This window comes from Mixophyes fleayi, chromosome 6 (assembly GCF_038048845.1).
Source record: "Mixophyes fleayi isolate aMixFle1 chromosome 6, aMixFle1.hap1, whole genome shotgun sequence".
NCBI classification, from domain to species: Eukaryota; Metazoa; Chordata; class Amphibia; order Anura; family Limnodynastidae; genus Mixophyes; species Mixophyes fleayi.
The window spans coordinates 20,053,546-20,072,989 of record NC_134407.1 but is presented as its reverse complement, the minus strand read 5'-3'; the positions used below and the strand labels follow the sequence as shown (position 1 = coordinate 20,072,989).

The 19,444-nt window shown below is 42.3% G+C and overlaps 1 protein-coding gene across 3 annotated transcripts in view; it reads right to left on the bottom strand.

The window, feature by feature from the left end:
• FANK1 (fibronectin type III and ankyrin repeat domains 1) overlaps window positions 1-19,444 on the bottom strand; it is a 97,033-nt gene that overhangs the window by 34,963 nt on the left and 42,626 nt on the right. For all 3 annotated transcript variants that reach the window (XM_075215992.1, XM_075215990.1, XM_075215991.1), the window contains exons 3-4: window positions 12,310-12,434; window positions 836-917 (exon numbers count right to left, since the gene is read on the bottom strand). In XM_075215992.1, the coding sequence (XP_075072093.1) occupies window positions 836-917; window positions 12,310-12,434 (207 nt within the window). The remainder of the gene's footprint in view (window positions 1-835; window positions 918-12,309; window positions 12,435-19,444) is intronic.

The window sequence follows — 19,444 nt, the reverse complement described above, 5'->3', positions numbered from 1 at the left end:
CCAAGTGGCTTGAGAGTTTAGTGCAAAATCCCAGAAGCTTCTCACAAAGCATTTACAGAGAGAAAGCTCTATAGAGGCAAGATCAGGTATTGTGAAAGCAGGGCACACCGGGTAGAAATCCAACTACTTTACACAGAGCCTGCTTTCCCTACCTCGCTTCTGGGTGATGCAGATATGGGGGAAAAAAAAAGACATGGGCTGGGCTTGATGGTGGGATCGCCATTACCAAATGGGTAGGGAATCACGTCATCAAGCCCTTCCCACTAAGGAAGCACCAAGTGGCAGGGGAGAAAATGTGGTTTATTGCCTTGATTAAGGTCATGTTCACATCCACCATGCATCAGGTAAGCACTGTCTGCATACCTCCCAACTATCCCGATTTAGGAGGGACAGTCCCGATTTGAGGACTCTGTGCAGATTGGGACAGCTTTGTCCCGATTGGACCAGAATGGTGGAAGGAATGTATAAATCCATTTACCTACATCCAGCGGTGAACGGTTTTTGGATGAGCGCAACAATTGCATGGTGTAGCAAGTGGTGTGGCCACACCCCCAAATGATATAACCACGCCCCTGTTGTTACATGGCCGCGCCCCATTACCCTCTCTGTCCTGATTTGAACAGCCGCAATGTTGGGAATTATGCTGTCTAGGAAAATTGCCTGCTGGGAGGTCTTCGCCAAATCTAATCCTCAGCCCTGGTAACGCTCTCCTTAGCAGCGATGTCCCTGCTACTGCATCATTTCTGAACAGTATCCAAGTAGATCAAGAAAATATAACATTATGTGACCAATGACAGTCTCATCTATTCTATTTATTACACACAGAATCACTGACCCGGTCTGCAGTATGCTGAGGACAGTGGCTTCATCATTCATATTCACAGCTCGATGAAAATGTTCTCCGCTCATTGGTTCTCCTATAGGACAAGACATTGGGGAATAAAAAAAAAATTAAGATTTTTATAATTATTGACTAAGAGAGAATTTGATACATTGTCTTCCATATTACGACAGGTTCTCTTAAGCCTCATATTGCCAAATTACATAAAATAAGTAAAAATAATCAGATAGCTAACATACCTCAAATAATCTTACCACCAAAATTATATACATTCTTATAAATTCATATATTTGGGTCACTGTAAAAACCAACTATGCATCTTGCCAGGACCATAATTCGACCAGTCAAGTTTAGAGATGAGCGGGCTCGGATATCTGAAATCCGAGCCCACCCGAACGTTGCCGATCCGAGCCGGATCCGAGACAGATCCGGGTATTCCCGCCAATTGCAAAACTGAAACCGAGGCTCTGAGTCATAATCCCGCTGTCGGATCTCGCGATACTCGGATTCTATAAATTCCCCGCTAGACGCCGCCATCTTCACTCGGGCATTGATCAGGGTAGAGGGAGGTTGTGTTAGGTGGTCCTCTGTCCTGCTATATCTCGTGCTGTGCTGTGCTTTATTTTTCAAAATAAATCCAAAACCTTAAATCCGAACCAAAACCTTTTGTCAGGTGTTTTGCGAAACAAATCCGATCCCAAAACCTCAAGCAAATCCGAATCCAAAACACGAGACACCAAAAGTGGCTGGTGCACATCCCTAGTCAAGTTGTCCTGTTCACTTGTAGGCCCAAATCCAAACAATGGCTATGACAGTGCATTTAGAGCCGCCATTACGGACTATCTTAAATTAAAAAGGACATGTAACCCAGCTGTACAGTATATACACCCCAACTCAAGTTCTAAGTTACAACCCTTTACCTTAATGGCTCCTTCTACAACCTTGTATTAAATGATGGTCCCAGAATTAACAGCTATCGCAAACAGATTCCACAAGACCAATCCACTTAACTCCATACTAAGAGTTCTGGGGCTGCCTAATGACCTCAGTTTCTTGCAGAGCCAATTTCTGCATACACAGCAAACTTCTGCATTTGCATAATCTGATACCTTCTTCTCAAAATCTTTAGAAAATGCAGATCTGGCTTTCTGCTGAGGACTTTAATAGCTCTCTGTAGATCTCACCGATTACAGGGCTGTTAGTAATTTGCTAGTTGTTTCGTTCTGGGAATCCGAGGGTACATATAACTCCCTTGCCTATTCCTTTCAGGATATTAGCAGTAAATGGTCACTTGGAAGGGATTATTTCTTACGTTTCTTCTGGAGTTTCATTAAAATTGTCTGTCTTCCTTTTAAAATTGTATCTTTTCATTTTATTAACTTTCCAGAACAGCAGTTATATACTAGGATTTTCTTGGTTAAAAGCAGCAAACTTCACAGATTATGGGAAAAACAGATATTGTTAAATTGAATCAGGATTGTTATGAGAGCTGTCTTCATCCTTTAAGCCTTGGCCACAACTCATTTTGAAAATGTACCATTTAATATCATGATTTGTAGCGAAGGTCCTACCTGGTCATAACGCCTAGGACTGTCATTAATCTCCTTCCTGGATGTGTGCCTTCTATGTGGAAAGTTTATGTTTATTCAAATCCAGAATTTTAAGCAATGAAAGAATTAGAGATGTTCACTGACCCCCGTGTTCGGGTTTTGTTTTGGATCTGGATTAACTTCGTGTTTTGGTTTTGGATCCCGATTTATTTTCTAAAATCCCTATTTTGTTTTGTTAAAATCCCATATTGTTGCTCACAGGTCACAATATTATTTTCATACACTTTCAAACAAAGACTGCAGATCTAGAATACCAAGCCTCCCAGACCTATTATTTCTATTTCAGCAATGACAATTAGTAATGGAGCAATGGAGCTCTCCTCTTTGTATGTTACCTATAGAACACAGTACAATGTGACTGCAGATTTAGAAGACCAAGCCTCCCAGACCTATTATTTCTATTTCAGCAATGACAATTAGTAATGGAGCAATTGAGCTCCCCTCTTTGTTTGTTACCTATATAACACAGTACAATGTGACTGCAGATTTAGAAGACCAAGCCTCCCAGACCTATTATTTCTATTTCAGCAATGACAATTAGCAATGGAGCAATGGAGCTCTCCTAAATGTCACTGGAGGCTTTGAAGAACACGGCTACCCCTCCACTTTCTTTTCTACCTATGACGCTGCCCAACTGCACTAGAGACTACCAAGATCTGTGCTACCCCTTCTATGTCCCTCTGTGAAATGGCGCTGGATCGCCGTGGAGGGTGGTACTTATAGAATCCAAAGCTCGCGAGATCCGACGATGTAACAATGACGTTTTGCCTCGTTTTCAATTCCGAGGGCACACGAAAGTACCGAGCTGGCTCGGCTTGGTACTCAGATCTGCTAAGTTCGGGTGTGTTTGGTTCTCGGGGAACCGAGCCTGAGCATCTCTAGAAAGAATACATAAAAGAAAAACAACAAGTAGACATTCCCAAGGGTTCATTAGACCCTCCCATTATCCAGGTGGAGCAGGGTTCTTTCTTGTATGTAAGAAAATATGGAGGCCTAAGACTGTTGACTGTTCAGGTCTCGAAATCACAGTAATCCAAGTAATCTATCTCTTAAGACACATTGGTAAAGAGGAAAGTATAGTGTCACTGGGAAACACAATAAACTTCCCAAACTATCTTAACCAATCCTGCTGTGGCCTCTGATGTCTAAAATTGCATCTATTGCGTCATCTTAGTTCCGGCCCCTGCTGTAATTGTCCAAAATTGTGACAACGTTTAGGGGGTGGGGCCAAAAAGGATGGGATTTGTTAAGCCCCGCCCCCGCACACCCACCTCCCCCGGGATCTCCCTGAAGCCAATGAGGAAAAGTTGGCAATTATGTTATATGTCCCTGTTTTATGTACGTAAGTTATCCCCACTGTCTGGCACTGTGGCAGATTTTCCACTACAATGAAATTGCTGGTCATTGCATCCTGGGGCTTTGTATCCCATTGTTAGTTGTTAGGACCAATCTAACTGTTATATTATAATAGGATCCCACATATAGAAGGTCTCTGATTTAGCGCAAGGAATAAGCACTTATCGAGGATAATATTCTAGAGAAATATGGTTACCAACAGACTGGTCTGGAAGCTTCTGTTTATGATATATACTTCCTGCGATTAGGCTTGTTAATTATCTTACCAAATGTAGGACTAGGAATATGAGAGAAACTTCATTACAAAAGATCACCATGGCAATGTCTGCAGATAGAACAGTGACCCCGCAGAACAGAATGCCATTATTCTTCCTGCTGACCAGTAAAAGGGCAGTGCGCGCCCTAATTGGAAAGCAATGGTGTGTTTATAATCCTGATAACTCACAAGAGATAATTGATCATGCTGAACACATAAGAAAACTCGAAAAATTGCATATAGATGTAATATGGAGGTTAAGAGCACTATAAGAGTGCTCAGTATTTTATAGTGTGTTGATCTTTGGTTGTGTTTGTTTTCTCATATATTTGTTTCTCGTGTTTATGAAATATTGTTTTACTCATATGTGTCGTAAAATAATTGGAAATGTTATACCATGTAATTTCATGGATACAAAGTTAAAACTCTGTGCTTTGATTTAAGGAAAATGGAAACAAATTGACATATGTGTGGGCTTCATGAGTAATAACATTAATGATGAAGCTGAATCAAAAAACGCTCAAAAGGCGAGAATGTGAAAGCAGGCCTTAAGATTACTTTGCATTATAACAAAGAGGATCTACTGGACTAAACATTCTACCTGAGCAAAGTTTCTTTTTAGCTTACCAATTTAAGCTTTTTGTTTAATTTTTTTTTAATGCAACTAGTGTCACACTTGCATATCTGAAGATATCTAAGTGACACATTTTTTTGGCTGGGAAAAATTCAGAGTTGCGAATCTATAAGCACTGTGCTCACTATAGCTTGAGAATGCTGACATTATGCATGCAGGAACAAGCTCCATTCCCATGAACCAATGAATCTTCCCAGTTATGGGAAAATATATTAAGTATTTTTTTTTCTTAATTTTATTTATTGTTGAACACTTCAGTGTTAACGTGGTGTTTTTTGTGGTAGTGCATATACACAAACCTTATGCAGAACCACTACATGTGTGGCACACACAATGGTTCATTACTGCCTCCCAGAGCTGGGGCCCTGGGTGCCATTCTAAGAAGGGTGTTATCTTCCCATGGGATTTCAACAGTCCAGAAAAATTGGACTGGATGCAGAGTTGGTTGCAAAATGGGCCTATTTACTCATATCTGCAACATATACGTCAGGCATACATACACCCACATGCGCATACATACACCCACATACGCATACATACAACGAGGTCATCAGCACTAGAAAAGTTTATTAACATTTGTTTTGATAATAAAAACACATTTACTATTACTAGGTTTTATATAACAGATATAAAACTCATTCTTGGTAGATGAATGAAACAAACAAAAACAAAAAAAAAATATGCCCACAAAATCCTATAATATATACAGTGGTAGAAGTGGGGGTGTATACGGGGGTATGTCATACTACCACTTCTACTACTGCCCTCATTGTAACACTATCACATTCCAGTCACTTACATTATACATATATATACAGTGGTAGAAGTGGGGGTGTATACGGTGGTATGTCATACTGCCACTTCTACTACTGCCCTCATTGTAACACTATCACATTCCAGTCACTTACATTATACATATATATACAGTGGTAGAAGTGGGGGTGTATACGGTGGTATGCTATACCGCTACTTCTACATTTCCACTTCGACCACGGATATACAAGAAAAAAGTGCAGTAGATTTACTTAGTCCTCCATAGATCAGTGAATGCAATGTGGATAGCCTAGATTTTTAATAAACAATATAAAATGTTTAAAATACATACAACTCATAGATACATGCAGAAATAAGTTCTTACTTCAGATCCAAGGAAACTCATACATTAGGTGCACCTATGTAGAATCAATATTCCCAATCTGTATCATTTATATATGGTCAAAGTTTGAAAAAATTGTTCATATGGGCTCCCAAAAACTTTCAATCATACCCAAATTGTAGTAAACTCAGATTAGAAATATGCTGGATACACACAGATTTAGTAAAGTTTTTATAATCACATACTTATGGTCCTCAATACGGGTATGGACTGTCCTTATCCAATTTAATTAAATTGATCTTCCGTGTGTTATAAGAGGAATATATCTTCTCTCAACACATCAATTTGAATGTTACAATAAAGACAACTATCCTCCGTAATATATAAAGTGTGAGCTTACCCAGTCCCGAGCTCACAGTCACTCGCTCCGTCAGCGCTGACTATGCCGTTAAACAGCGTGTCGCTGATGTGTTACAAACGGAGTGCACAATCAGTAGCGGCTAGAAAGTGATCATCATCATTGTGTATTTGCACCGGCCCTCTGCAGCTCTGAACAGGAGTATACATGTCTCCGTGCCGCGCTATCTCAGCTGCATTTGAGTGAACACGTCCTTACTGCATTGGGCATACTTTAGCCTGGTCCTTTTATACCCCAATCCCGATCGCCCAATTAATGCATCGTGTGTGTGTGTGTGTTTGTGTGTCTGTGTTTGTGTGTGCGCCTGTTGAAGAAAAATGAAGACTTCACTAATGCAGGGTGGATGTGCAAAAATAACATTAGCCAATTGTGCAGAAACTGCATAATATGTTGGTGCTATATAACTACATGCACAACAACAAGTAATGGCGTTGGACATTCTTATAGACACTGTGGCTTGTAAACTATACTAAGAAAATACAGTTAATGTATTGTGAGCATATTACATGTATGATATATAATGTCACAGTATTTTTTGTGGAATGGTGACCGTGTATCTGTCTTAAGGAAGTCCTGCATTTGCCCTGTTATTTTAAAACATACATATTTGTATTCTCATTTTGCCATTTCTGTTGAGTAAATAAAAGCCAGAGACATAATACAGGACGTTATCACGCTATAGACTTCAGAGGTACAATAAATAAAACTGGGCAAGTCATAAATACCGACCTGCTCCGTTTCTACACAAACAGTGAACTGTGCAGCTGCAGAATATTAGACATCTTCTATGGGATTTGCCGGCACAATAGACATTGTTCTGTAAAACATACTTTCTCTAGTTCAGAAACATCATCTGTCTAAAAAAGACATTAATATATCTTGCTCTTAAATAGATTTGTAGCTTAGAAAGGGGGGGGAGCATATAAAATGGAAGGAAAGAGGATTTAGATAGCTCACATGATGGAATTCCAGAATCCGGCAGCTGAAGTAGAATACCTTTTCAAGAACTGCGGCAGATTGCTTAAAATGTTGGAGCGGTGAGATTAAATTCTTTTTGAACATACTTTCACCACAGTAATACTGGATTCTGCCTGCACGCAGCTATATAGAGATTCATAAAAGGAAACCCTTGGACAATCTCAAGTAAAAATGTGTATTATTTATAATTTACTTAAAGGAGAACTACCAACTAAATACATTTTTTTTTTTAATAATGTGGAAACCTCTATACAAACAACAACAAAACGTGAAGGTTATAGAAACCTAACCAAGTAAAATACTTACATAGCGGAATTAGCCTCTGGTGTGCTACCTGCAGTCAGCATTGATTAATAACACTTGCAAAATGCACGTTACGTAGGGATAACTGATCCCCATGACAATAGCTCATTGTTCACAGCTTAGGCTGGGTACACACTACCGAATGTTCTGCCCGATATTGCAGTAGTGTTTACACTAAAGCTGGGTACACACTACACTGTTTTCGTCCAATAATCGGCTGAATCAGCCGACATACGACCGCTCGTTCAAAAGTCGGGTCAGTGTGTGCAGTGACACGATGGTCGAAAGTCTGCCCAAATGGACGATTATCGCCTCATTTGGTTGGTCGTACCGTTTAATATTTTCGTTCCAATATCGTTTCCGCTGTGTAGTGTGTATAAACTTCCGACCGATCCACAACAGTGAGTACGAAATTACAGTCATTGCTCACGACAACGTGGCTGTAAAAAGTCGCTAAAGGGACGTCCGCTCTTCCCTTTTTTGTCCTAAACAAGGCTAGTGTGTATGCAGTCCATGGACCGAGCGATCGGACCATCGATCGCATGTAAAATCGCTCGGTATAAAAAGTTGGTCGAAATTTCTGTAGTGTGTACCCAGCTTTACACAATGATCGACAGTCATTCCAAAGCAGCAATCGTCGGTTCATTTGGTTGGTCGGTAAAGCTAACGATTTCATTCCAACCGCTTTCCGGACCTGCAATGTGTATGCACTCACGATCATGATCTCCATAGAGTTTACAGAGTCATGATCTTTTCAGCCAATGCCGGCAATGAACATGTCCCGGTGAATAAATGTAGAGAGTGCTGTTGATGGAATAACTCGTCCGTTCGTTCCGAGACGGAATATTTTGTTCCAAAGTAACTGAAGCTAACGAAATTTGTAACGACATGTAGATAGCTATAATAAGGCGGTTAATCAGTGTAACAGGAATGAATGAATTAATTAATAATACTGTGCTATCATACAGGACCAGATGAAGAGCACAGATCCGAAGGTAAACATCTCTTTACAGAACACCTCTTTGCTGGTGGATCCTGTGCTTGAAGCAGAAACCGTGACTGGTAACACACAGCTTTGTTTTAACACTGATAGGAAGCAATAGCAATTTCACCGCATTTGAGACTCAGACAATGAGACGTGTCCTATGTATTATGCTAGTCGCTGGTCTGATATTGGTGGTGGCTAAGTAGAGGAGCCCTGTATATTATATCAGACACTGATGGATACATGTCCCTAAGCAATGCATGACGAGCGGTGTCCTGTATATTATGTAGATCACTGCCCTAGTAACAGCTCATGTATAGGAGTAGAGCGCCAGTCATTGGTAAAGTACAGTAACTTTGTATGCCTCGACCCTGTTATGATGTCATCTACATTGTTCACTTTCTGTGGATCCCTCTTGAATATTGCTCTCATTCTCTAAGAAGACTGGGACCTAAATTCTGGAGATAAGCTGGTCACGGAGGAGCGACTCACACCTCAGGCTCACAGCACCTTGTCTATTCGCGGCCCATTACTTTCCAAGGGAGAGTACTTGCCAAGTGAAGAGACTGCCAGCCGCCTCCGCAAGGTCAGTGCTATGGCCACTAATAAACAGGGAGAGGACAAGGTCTTTATGGGCCTAATTTAGTTAGTCGATTGATTTAAGTATTTAACATTTTAGTTCAAGTAAACCTGCACCGAATTCACCTATAAGATCAAAAGTTTCTGGTTGTCATGAGTTCAATTCCCGACCATGGCCTGATCTGTGTGGAGTTTGTATGTTCTCCCTGTTTTTGCGTGGGTTTCCTCCGGGTGCTCCGGTTTCCTCCCACACTCCAAAAATATTTACTGGTAGGTTAATTGGGTGCTATCAAAATTGACCCTAGTCTCTCCCTCTCTGTCTGTCTTTGTGTGTGAGTGTGTGCCTCTATATTAGGGAATTTAGACTGCAAGCTCCAATGGGGCAGGGACTGATGTGAATGAGTTCTCTGTACAGCGCTGCGGAATTAGTGGTGCTATATAAATAAATGATGATGATGATGATGATGATGAAGGTAAACGTGTGTAGTGCGTAGACATGTATAGGCAGACTGACTGGAAAGTTTTTGCAGTGTGTACCCAGCCATGGAGAGCATTTAACACCAATACCTTCACAATACTTTTTGGAGTATTTTGTTAGCATTGGCATAAAACTTTACATACAAAGCTAAGGAGGAAATACAGGGTAGAACACAAATTATTGGCATAAATAAATTAAGTGAATATAGTAGATCCATCACCAAAATAAAAATAAAATTGAGGGGTGGTGATGGAATGGGGGAGTCATTAGGAGTGCTTAGGGGCAGATTGACTTACAAAATCATCTCTAAAAAAGAAACCACTACAAAGACCGGGCTAGCATGCAGTCAGAGGTGATTATTGGCAAATAATACAGGTCATAGGAGACCACAGGGATAACACAGGATCCACATTCAGAGAAAGAGAAGGCAAGGTGAATATCAGGACAGGCCAACGGAGAAAAGCCAAATATCAGAGACAGGGTAGCGCAGATGTTATGGAATATGATTATTCAGATAGGGTCAAACCACAAGAAGAACCACAAGTAACAGCGCACCCTGGAATGGATCCTAGCAGGACCTTCTCCTGGGTAAAACATACTGATTATATAGGAGCAGACACCTATATATTACTGAAGAGTGTGCCCACGTCCCAGTCCATCACTTGGGTGCTCTGCTGCAAGAGCAGCTGTCTATCATGTGCAGGGGCACACAGATTGTACAGGGGTGCGGCTTAATAAAACAAATCCAAAAAACACATGCATGTTACCAGTACAATAGATTGTATTGGCATTATTAAAGCCAGCATTCGTTGTCATGCATTTATACCTATTCTCCCAGCGCATGTGTGCTGCTGGTTCTAGAAACACTTCCACCAATGCACTATAAGTAAAAGGCATCAAATGATAAATTAAAATCACAATTCAATTTATTATGAACTGAATGCACACTAATCTAATTCAGTCCCTGCTGAAGCCACACCGGCTGTTCCTCTCTTTCCTGTGCTTTGCTCCAGTAGAGGGAGACGTCATGTGACCTGTATAATCTCATTTGACTATTCAGAGCCAATGAGGTCCCTGTGGAAATCTACGCTCCAATACTTTTTTCGGCAGTGTAACAGTAAGGCAGACTCTCAGGACCCAGCGAGCTTCTCCTGCCAGAAACACTCATTAATAATTTACCTACCACACTTGCCAAGGAGATCTCTCCTATCATGCAGGCAAGTATATAGGTGACCCGAATGGACCAATACGCCGGGTAAGTAACTTCAGAAGTGGAATACGCCCGATCCTCTCAAACAGTCACCTGTGACGATCAAGAACTCAATTATGCAAACTAGTATGTGGATTTCAATGAAATTGGACAGATTTTATAGGGCAGCACGGTGCTTCAGTGGTTAGCACTTCTGCCTTACAGCACTGGGGTCATGAGTTCAATTCCCGACCACGGCCTTATCTGTGAGGAGTTTGTATGTTTTCCCCGTGTTTGCGTGGGTTTCCTTCAGGTGTTCTGGTTTCCTCCCACACTCCAAAAACATACTGGTAGGTTAACTGGCTGCTAACAAATTGATCCTAGTCTGTCTGTGTGTGTGTATGATAGAGAATTTAGACTGTAAGCTCCATTAGGGCAGGTGATGTGAATGAGTTCTCTGTACAGCGCTGCGGAATTAGTGGCGCTATATAAATAAATGGTAATAATAATAAAATAATAATGTTGTAGAGTTGTCCCCAGGGACAGGCTGGGCTGAGTGGCAGGGGGGCATCTGCCCCCCCGGGCCAGTCCCATAGTGCACTACCTTTGGCTGGGTCACTGGGCCACCTGCATTTTTTTCCATTAAAATAGGCTGCTGAGCTGACTCTTGCCCCCCGGGCTAAAATTTGCCAGCCCTCCCCTGGTTGTCCCCCCTCCCAATGATTATTTAAACTAAGTCTGAGTCCATGAGATCAGATATGATTGAGGAGCTTGACAAATGTTATTATCCAATGACTTCCTCTTGCCCATTTGTGAGGCTGTCCTAGAACAGTTTGTCCATCTCATTTTGCTGTGAAAGTGACCAAGTTGGCCACAGACATGATCATGTAAAAATACATAGCACTACTATAAGTGACACTGTCAAATGAAAGCAACGTGATAAATAAAAGACATTGTTACATAATGCTCACAGAGACAAATTCTCTATCCCTGAGGAAGTGTAAAAACTGTCTACAACCGACTAGGACAGACGGAGGACAAAACGTGACCGCTTACGAGCAGTAGTTGGCACCCGTCACACACATGTAATTAGAGCTTCCAAAACAATATTTTTTATTTTTAACATACGGACACATTTTCAAGGAGTTACATGTTGTCGCCTTCATCATTCCCTCAAAACTGAAAATATTTTGCATTAGGCATAAAATGTTGTACAAATATATATCTTTACTTACCAGTAAAATATCACATATAACAAAGGCACAATCTTTTATTAACAGGCCAGGATGTTTGGTTTGCCCCCATACCTCCACTGCCTTAGTACTCCTTGGTAGCATTCCCAGCTGCATACAATAAATGGAAATCTTCCAATTCAGGCCTTAGTTAAGTGTTTATTAATATTTAATATTTGGATGTTAGAAATCAAATAAAGAACCAAGGATATGCCTACCTGTCGCCCTAGGCCCTGGCTGCCAAAGGCTGTTCCCCCATACCTGAATATTCCTCTCCCAAAAGAGATGTAGAATATGCATAAATAAAGATACTTTATTTCCACATTAAACAAATGTAACATTATTAAAACTTACGTGTAGTTGCCACGGAGACCACAGGACTGTATGCGTATTTGCCGTTACGTCCCGTAACTTTCAATCTGAACCTGTAGTTGGTGCCGGGCTCTAAGCCTTTAACAAGGTGTTGCTGGGAGTATCCTCTACAAGGGAGGCACAGGTCAATCAGTCTACTGCAAAATATTTAATCTCTTCTAATTGTGAATTAGCCCTGCCTCAATCGTCATTGCACAGAAGCAGAGTCAGAAGAAAAGAAAATATATCACTATTTTCTTTAATTACAATGCACCTGAATGTCTCACAGTTTGCAGCCTACGTAAAAAAAAAATAAGTGGTCTAATGAAATATTTACAGTGCTTGCGAAGCTGCCAAGAGCCTCATATCACCAACTGCAAAAAAAAAAAAAACCATATCAGCTGCCTTGTTTGCAGCTTCATCATCTTTAATCAAAAATTATTTTCCCACAATACTCCATGCAATTTTTTTTCCTCCCTTCCCTTTAAGTATTAAAACCTGTAATGTGTAAATCTAGCTGTCTCCAGAGGCTCAATACCAGCAGAGCATTGACAATGTCATTCTGCCACCTAGTGGCCGATTCGCACTCGCACTTTTATGGTGACACAGGCTGAATTTTCTGTGCCAATAATCTGATCTCATTAGTTATGGTGACACTGCGGTGGTGAACCAAGCAGAAAAATAATCTATATTCAAATACTAATAATGAAAACAAAATAACAGACTGTATTAATATGGGGATTTAATCTGAATCAGCATAGTCAAAGCGGTGAATTCAAGCAAGAAGAACAGCATAGCAGACGGTGTATTCAGGGGGTCATTTGAAGTTCACACAGATAGGGGCATTTGTGGGATATATGGAGACAATGTGCAGTTCTTTATTGCGGTTATATCAGGTTACACACACTTCTGGCAATAGGATAGTATCTATATTGTATAAAGATGTACAGTAGTCCTTGTGTGCAGTCAGCAGTACAGGGCTATTACAGAGGACAGATAACGTGTTAGGAAGTGCAGACGATCTTCACATGGTTATTCTGAGGTCAGGTTATTCGTATGGGCAAAGGAAACCTTTTTAATTAGCAAAAAAGCATTTTCTGCTATAGACGAGAGATGCCTATTGTTTGCTATGCAGAGATGAAATGAAATATTATTCACAGATGTCAGGGTGTAATGATGAGAGTAATTACTGGTTTCCATGGCAAAGTTCTGACAGGGTCTTCATCTCTGCTCCACCTCTATCATCATACCCACTGACGAAGTGTAACAGCCCTAATTACATTTCCAGCAATCTCCCAAATGTCTATATCGCTGAACCCACGGGCTTTTGTGGCTACAGTTATGGTCTTGTATAGATCCCGTGGCCCTATTACCAAGGAAGTGGTTCACCAATTATCTGGATATTATACAGAGCATCTAACAGGCATAGAATGCAAACATTAGCAGCAATAATACATATGTACATCTCACTTTAATTTGCATAGTGTAAGGTTTGTCAGCTACTCTGTGATCACACAGCTCCTGAATTATGTCACTAATGTAAACTTGTAATAAAGCCTGGCCACCCCTAACAGTAATTATACTCTCTTGCTTCCGCTGTAAGAGCCTTTGGTCTATTGATCACCATACCTGGCTGTGATGTCCTTACCAAGCATTTGGCGTCTATGGCGTGTGACTCTGATTTTATTTTTGTATATAGAATATGCTATGTGTGATAAAGCAATATAACAGGCCTTGGCTCTCCAGGTGTTGTAAAACTACAAGCCCCAGCATGCTTTGGTAGCTGATAGCCTGCTGATATTTGGCAGGGTACGCTGTGACTTTTAGTTCCACAACACCTGGAGAGCCACCGGCTGTCCTGGTCTGCAATATACTGATATAACCTGACCATAACGTAGCCATCTCTATGCTTAGCTTCCATTTCTGCATTTATTTTGTCTATCTTATATGTCATACTTGCCAACTCTCCCTGAATGTCTGGGAGACTCCCTGAAATAGGGGTGATCTCCCTCACACCCTGAAGAGTCTGGCATTCTCCCTGATGCTGAGCCAGTACAAGACGTGGTTGGCTTTGCCATCTGTGCAGGGCCGGATTAAGGGAATGGAGGCCCCTGGGCCAAGGGGGCCTCCATTCCCCCGTGAGGCCCCCATTGTGAGCCACCCGCCGCCCCCGTCCCCCGTGAGGCCCCCCCCCAAAGCGCTTACTTGTCACTGTAGTCGTCCGTCCCCGGCGCACTGTAAGCTCCTTACTGAGGAGATCTCGCGAGATCTCCTCAGTAAGCAGAGTACTGAGCGCCGGGGACGGAGGACTGGACTGACTGTGCTCAGCAGCATTGATCGGGCTGGGGGCACCCCCGCCCCCGGACCGATCAATAATGCTGCTGTGGACTTTGAAGGGCCCCCTGGATGCCCGAGGCCCCTGGGCTATAGCCCAGTTAGACCTCGGGTTAATCCGGCCCTGCATCTTTGGCATGATGACACAGTTCAGAAATTGTGTCCTATGTTCATCCATTGATGCCTATGGAGGTGGCCATTTTAATGGAGACCAAGATTTAATCAAAGACTGACAGGTAAGACAACATGACTTCAGTAATGGAGACAGTCTCTAGAGATTCATTAGCTGCTTTTCTTTAACACATGGTTGCCTACTCTCCCGGAATGTCCAGGAGACTCCCGCATTTCTGGGAGACCTCCTGGGCTCTCAGAAGAGCAGAGCAACCTCCCGGTTCTCGCCACCACAATAGATAAGTGGCGGGGGCGGGGCTTAATGACGCAAATATCGCGTTGTCTTAGTTCCGGCCCCTGCTGTAATTGTCCAAAATTGTGACAACGTTTAGGGGGTGGGGCCAAAAAGGATGGGATTTGTCAAGCCCCGCCCCCGCACACCCACCTCCCCCGGGATCTCCCTGAAGCCAATGAGGAAAAGTTGGCAAGTATGTTATATGTCCCTGTTTTATGTACGTAAGTTATCCCCACTGTCTGGCACTGTGGCACCTTACAAATCCAACATAATATAGTTATACTAATAATAACATGCTATTGATGTAACACATTACATGGGACATCTGACCTAATGGATGGCAGAAGACTGTCGGACCCTAGTGACCACTGCCAGTCTGAGGCAGCACGCCAACCGTAAATAGGGTTGTTGGCTCTATACCAAATTCCCTGCATGTGTTTAGGTCTCCGTCCTGTTGATCAAGAGCGTTTTATGACTCTGAAGCTGCTGGCCATTTACTGCAGTGTACACAAAATATTCATAATGAAAAAAATTTGCGATGAAATGCGTTACTGCAGCAGCGGATGGTCTGGGCTACAACGTTCAATCCTTTCCATAATATAATTGCTGGAATTGTAAGAAGAAGCAAAGAGCAGGTGATGGTCCTATGTATTATTTAATATAACTTGGTTATGACCCTGAGCTTGCTCCTTTACTGTGAGCCTTCTGTGTAAGTGCTAAACAATCCACACTGTAATCCACACGTCAGCATCTATACGGATAGATATGCACCGCTGTGCACCAGTGATTGTAAGGACAGATCAATTATTTCATATGCAGAGGTGGGGTAAGGAGAACAGGTTACTGCTCAAAGGTCGCTGCACCAAGGCTGGGCAACATACTTTAATGTATAACCGTCTCCCCTGACAGTCCCTTATAACTGCGACACAGGCTCAGCACAGCAGAAAGAGAATATATCATGCTAATTCACACTGCAGCAGTGGCCACGGCTAAGGAGGTAACATAATGCTCATGGTAAGCTGGAATATACACAGAGCAGTGGAAATGGTAGATTTTTGCACAGATGTTTTTTATTTCTCAGTGCAGTCACAATTACAGAACTCCAGTCTCCTGATTATTTTATTCAATAATCCCTCCTTCCCCCTGTCATAGTTCCCCTGCAGATCTAGAGCCAGTCATCCTGGTGCCTAACGTACTCCTCAGGCCGCAAGGCCCAGAGACACTGGAGAGTGAGTCAAGCTGATGTAGGTTGTTGCAGCAGGAACAAGCGGATAAACTGCTGCATTCTGCAAACTATCCAGTCAGTCATTCTGATTATTTCACCTTGTTATATTGCAGAGAGCTTTAGAATCTGCAAGAAACTAAAACTGGTACATGAAAGACATCCTGCACGAATACCGTGATTCTCAGTTACAGGGGGAAATTCAAACGGTCGCATTTTTCATGAAAGTAACACGGGGCGGGCACTATTAACAATAGTAGGATAATTTTAATGCGGATTTCTGATTGCGGCTCTCAGAGCTGCATCAAAATTCAGCGTTGAAATTAGCGTACTAACTGTAAAAATGTGCACTGTTACCCTAGTAACGGTATTAGTGCATGGGCCACGTTACTTTCACAAGTAACGTGGCCAATTGAATTCCCCCTACAGAGTGAAACTATGTGATATTATCCTCTATCTGATGGTTATGTGGGAGATCATCCTATATGATATTATCGTGTATCTGGTGGTCATGTGGTAGTATTCTCTATCTGGGGAACATGTGGAAGATCCTACCATGTGATAGTATTCTCTATCTGGGGATCATGTGGGGGGGGGGGGTCATCCCGTGCGATATTATTCCCTATCTGATGGTCATGTGGGGGATCAGGCCATGTGGTAGTATTCTCTATCTGATGGTCATGTGGAAGATCCTACCATGTGATAGTAGTCTCTATCTGGGGGTCATGTGGGGGGGGGTCATCCCGTGCGATATTATTCCCTATCTGATGGTCATGTGGGGGATCAGGCCATGTGATAGTATTCTCTATCTGATGGTTATGTGGGGGATCCTCCCATGTGAAATTGTTCTCTATCTGATGGTCATGTGGGGGGATCCTCCCATGTGATATTATTTTCTATCTGGTTGTCATGTGTGGATCATCCCATGTGATATTATTCTCTATTTGGTGGTCAGGGTTCATCTCAAGTGATATTATTCTCTATCTGGAGGCCATGTGGGGGATCCTCCTATGTGATATTATCCTCTACCTGGTGGTTATGTGAGGGATCCTCCCATGTGATATTATCCTCTATCTGGTGGTTATGTTGGGGATCCTCCCATGTGATATTATCCTCTATCTGGAGGTCATGTGGGGGATCCTCCCATGTGATATTATCCTCTATCTGGTGGTTATGTGGGGCATTATCCCAAGTGATATTATTCTCTATCTGGAGGCCATGTGGGGGATCCTCCCATGTGATATTATCCTCTATCTGGTGGTTATGTGGGGATCATCCCATGTGATATTATTCTCTATCCGGTGGTCATGTGGGGGATCCTCCCATGTGATATTATCCTCTATCTGGTGGTTATGTGGGGATCATCCCAAGTGATAGTATTCTCTATCTGGAGGCCATGTGGGGGATCCTCCCATGTGATATTATCCTCTATCTGGTGGTTATGTGGGGATCATCCCATGTGATATTATTCTCTATCCGGTGGTCATGTGGGGGATCCTCCCATGTGATATTAGACAGTGTGATAAAACGAGGTATTGATATCACCCTAACCAGCCTGTCCCTCAATTCTCACAAAATGTGGATTATAGCATGTACTTTTTATAGCCCTTCCTTTTGTTCCCCAGCTCAACATATTACAACTGCATTGTCTAACTACATGTGGATAAGGAGACATTTGTAGCTCATTGTAAATATGTATATTGTTTATTGTATATTGTTGATGGCAGTGAGGTTGTTATTCATTGTCCTTAAAGTGAAGCCAGATGGGAATCAGGTTGCAAGATACTGCTAAGGGGGAGGCTAATTAGTATCCATTGTTCCCACAAGACTAGTCCAGACGTAAAATCTAGCAGGGGAGATTCTGTGTAAGTACAGCTCATCTCCACTCCCCTCTCCAACCCCAGCACTCACCAATGTTTAACAAGGAGAGGCCCAGGGGTTTGCCCAGGGAAGGGAAAACACTATGGAAATTTGACCCTAGATATAAGGAGCCACTAAAGGGGGGGAGGTGATAGTCATGCTGTGGATTTGATTCCTGGAAGGTGCAAGGTCTGGTTGTTGAGTTGTCGTTCTCTACTAGAGACTACATATGCAGCTGAGAGATAGATTGGCTTTGGATTCTGTAATTCAGGACAGCCAGATTATAACTCCTTAAATTAGTGGGGTAAGGGACAGATGATGTGGTAAACCTGACTGGCATTTATTTACTGTGTGTACATAATAATCTAGTGATTGTTTTTGTTACAATAAATGTACTGTTGTACTTTTCTAATTGCATTTGCCTGAGTGACTAATAAGAACCTTAGAAGGTACTGGGTAGGCTTCCCTGGCCTAGGAAGGTACCCGTGGGTGGTCAGCCAGAGTGAAGTGGGTAGAATTGGGCCATAAAACACGGTATCTTCACAGGTGGCCATGTGGGGGAACCTCTCATGTGATGGTATTTTCTGGTTGTCATGTGGGGGATCATCCAATGTGATATTACCCTCTATCTGGGGTTCATATGGGGGATCATCCCATGTGATATTACCCTCTATCTGGGGGTCATAAGGGGGGATCATCCCACGTGATATTATACTCTATCTGTACATTATGGTGGTCACTGGAATCCGCAGTTTCCCACCGCTGCTTTAGGATGTCAGCCCAAGGAGAGCAAACTGCCAAATGAAGCATCATACTGATCAGAAACGGAAAAATGTTGTAGCAGTCTGAAGTGACATTATTACTCTTTGCACTTGTCTAACCCACCAGTAGTTCTGCTAAAAGTCATTTACATTGTTTTTACATAGGCAACGCTAAATCCCAGAAGTGGGCAAGCACCATGCTGTGTGCAAGATGGACAAATATGCTGCATGCTGGTTCCTAAATGTGAGGAGAGCAACTACATTAGTGGGAAAGGCATCACTGAGCATCTCCTCCCATAGTCACTGTGAGGAGCACAGCTACGTAATGTAATGAGGGGGAGTAAGGCATCACTGAGCATCTCCTCGTATAGTCACTGTGAGGAGCACAGCTACATAATGTAATGAGGGGGAGTAAGGCATCACTGAGCATCTCCTCGTATAGTCACTGTGAGGAGCACAGCTACATAATGTAATGAGGGGGAGTAAGGCATCACTGAGCATCTCCTATAGTCACTGTAAGGAGCACCGCTACATAATGTAATGAGGAAGGATTAT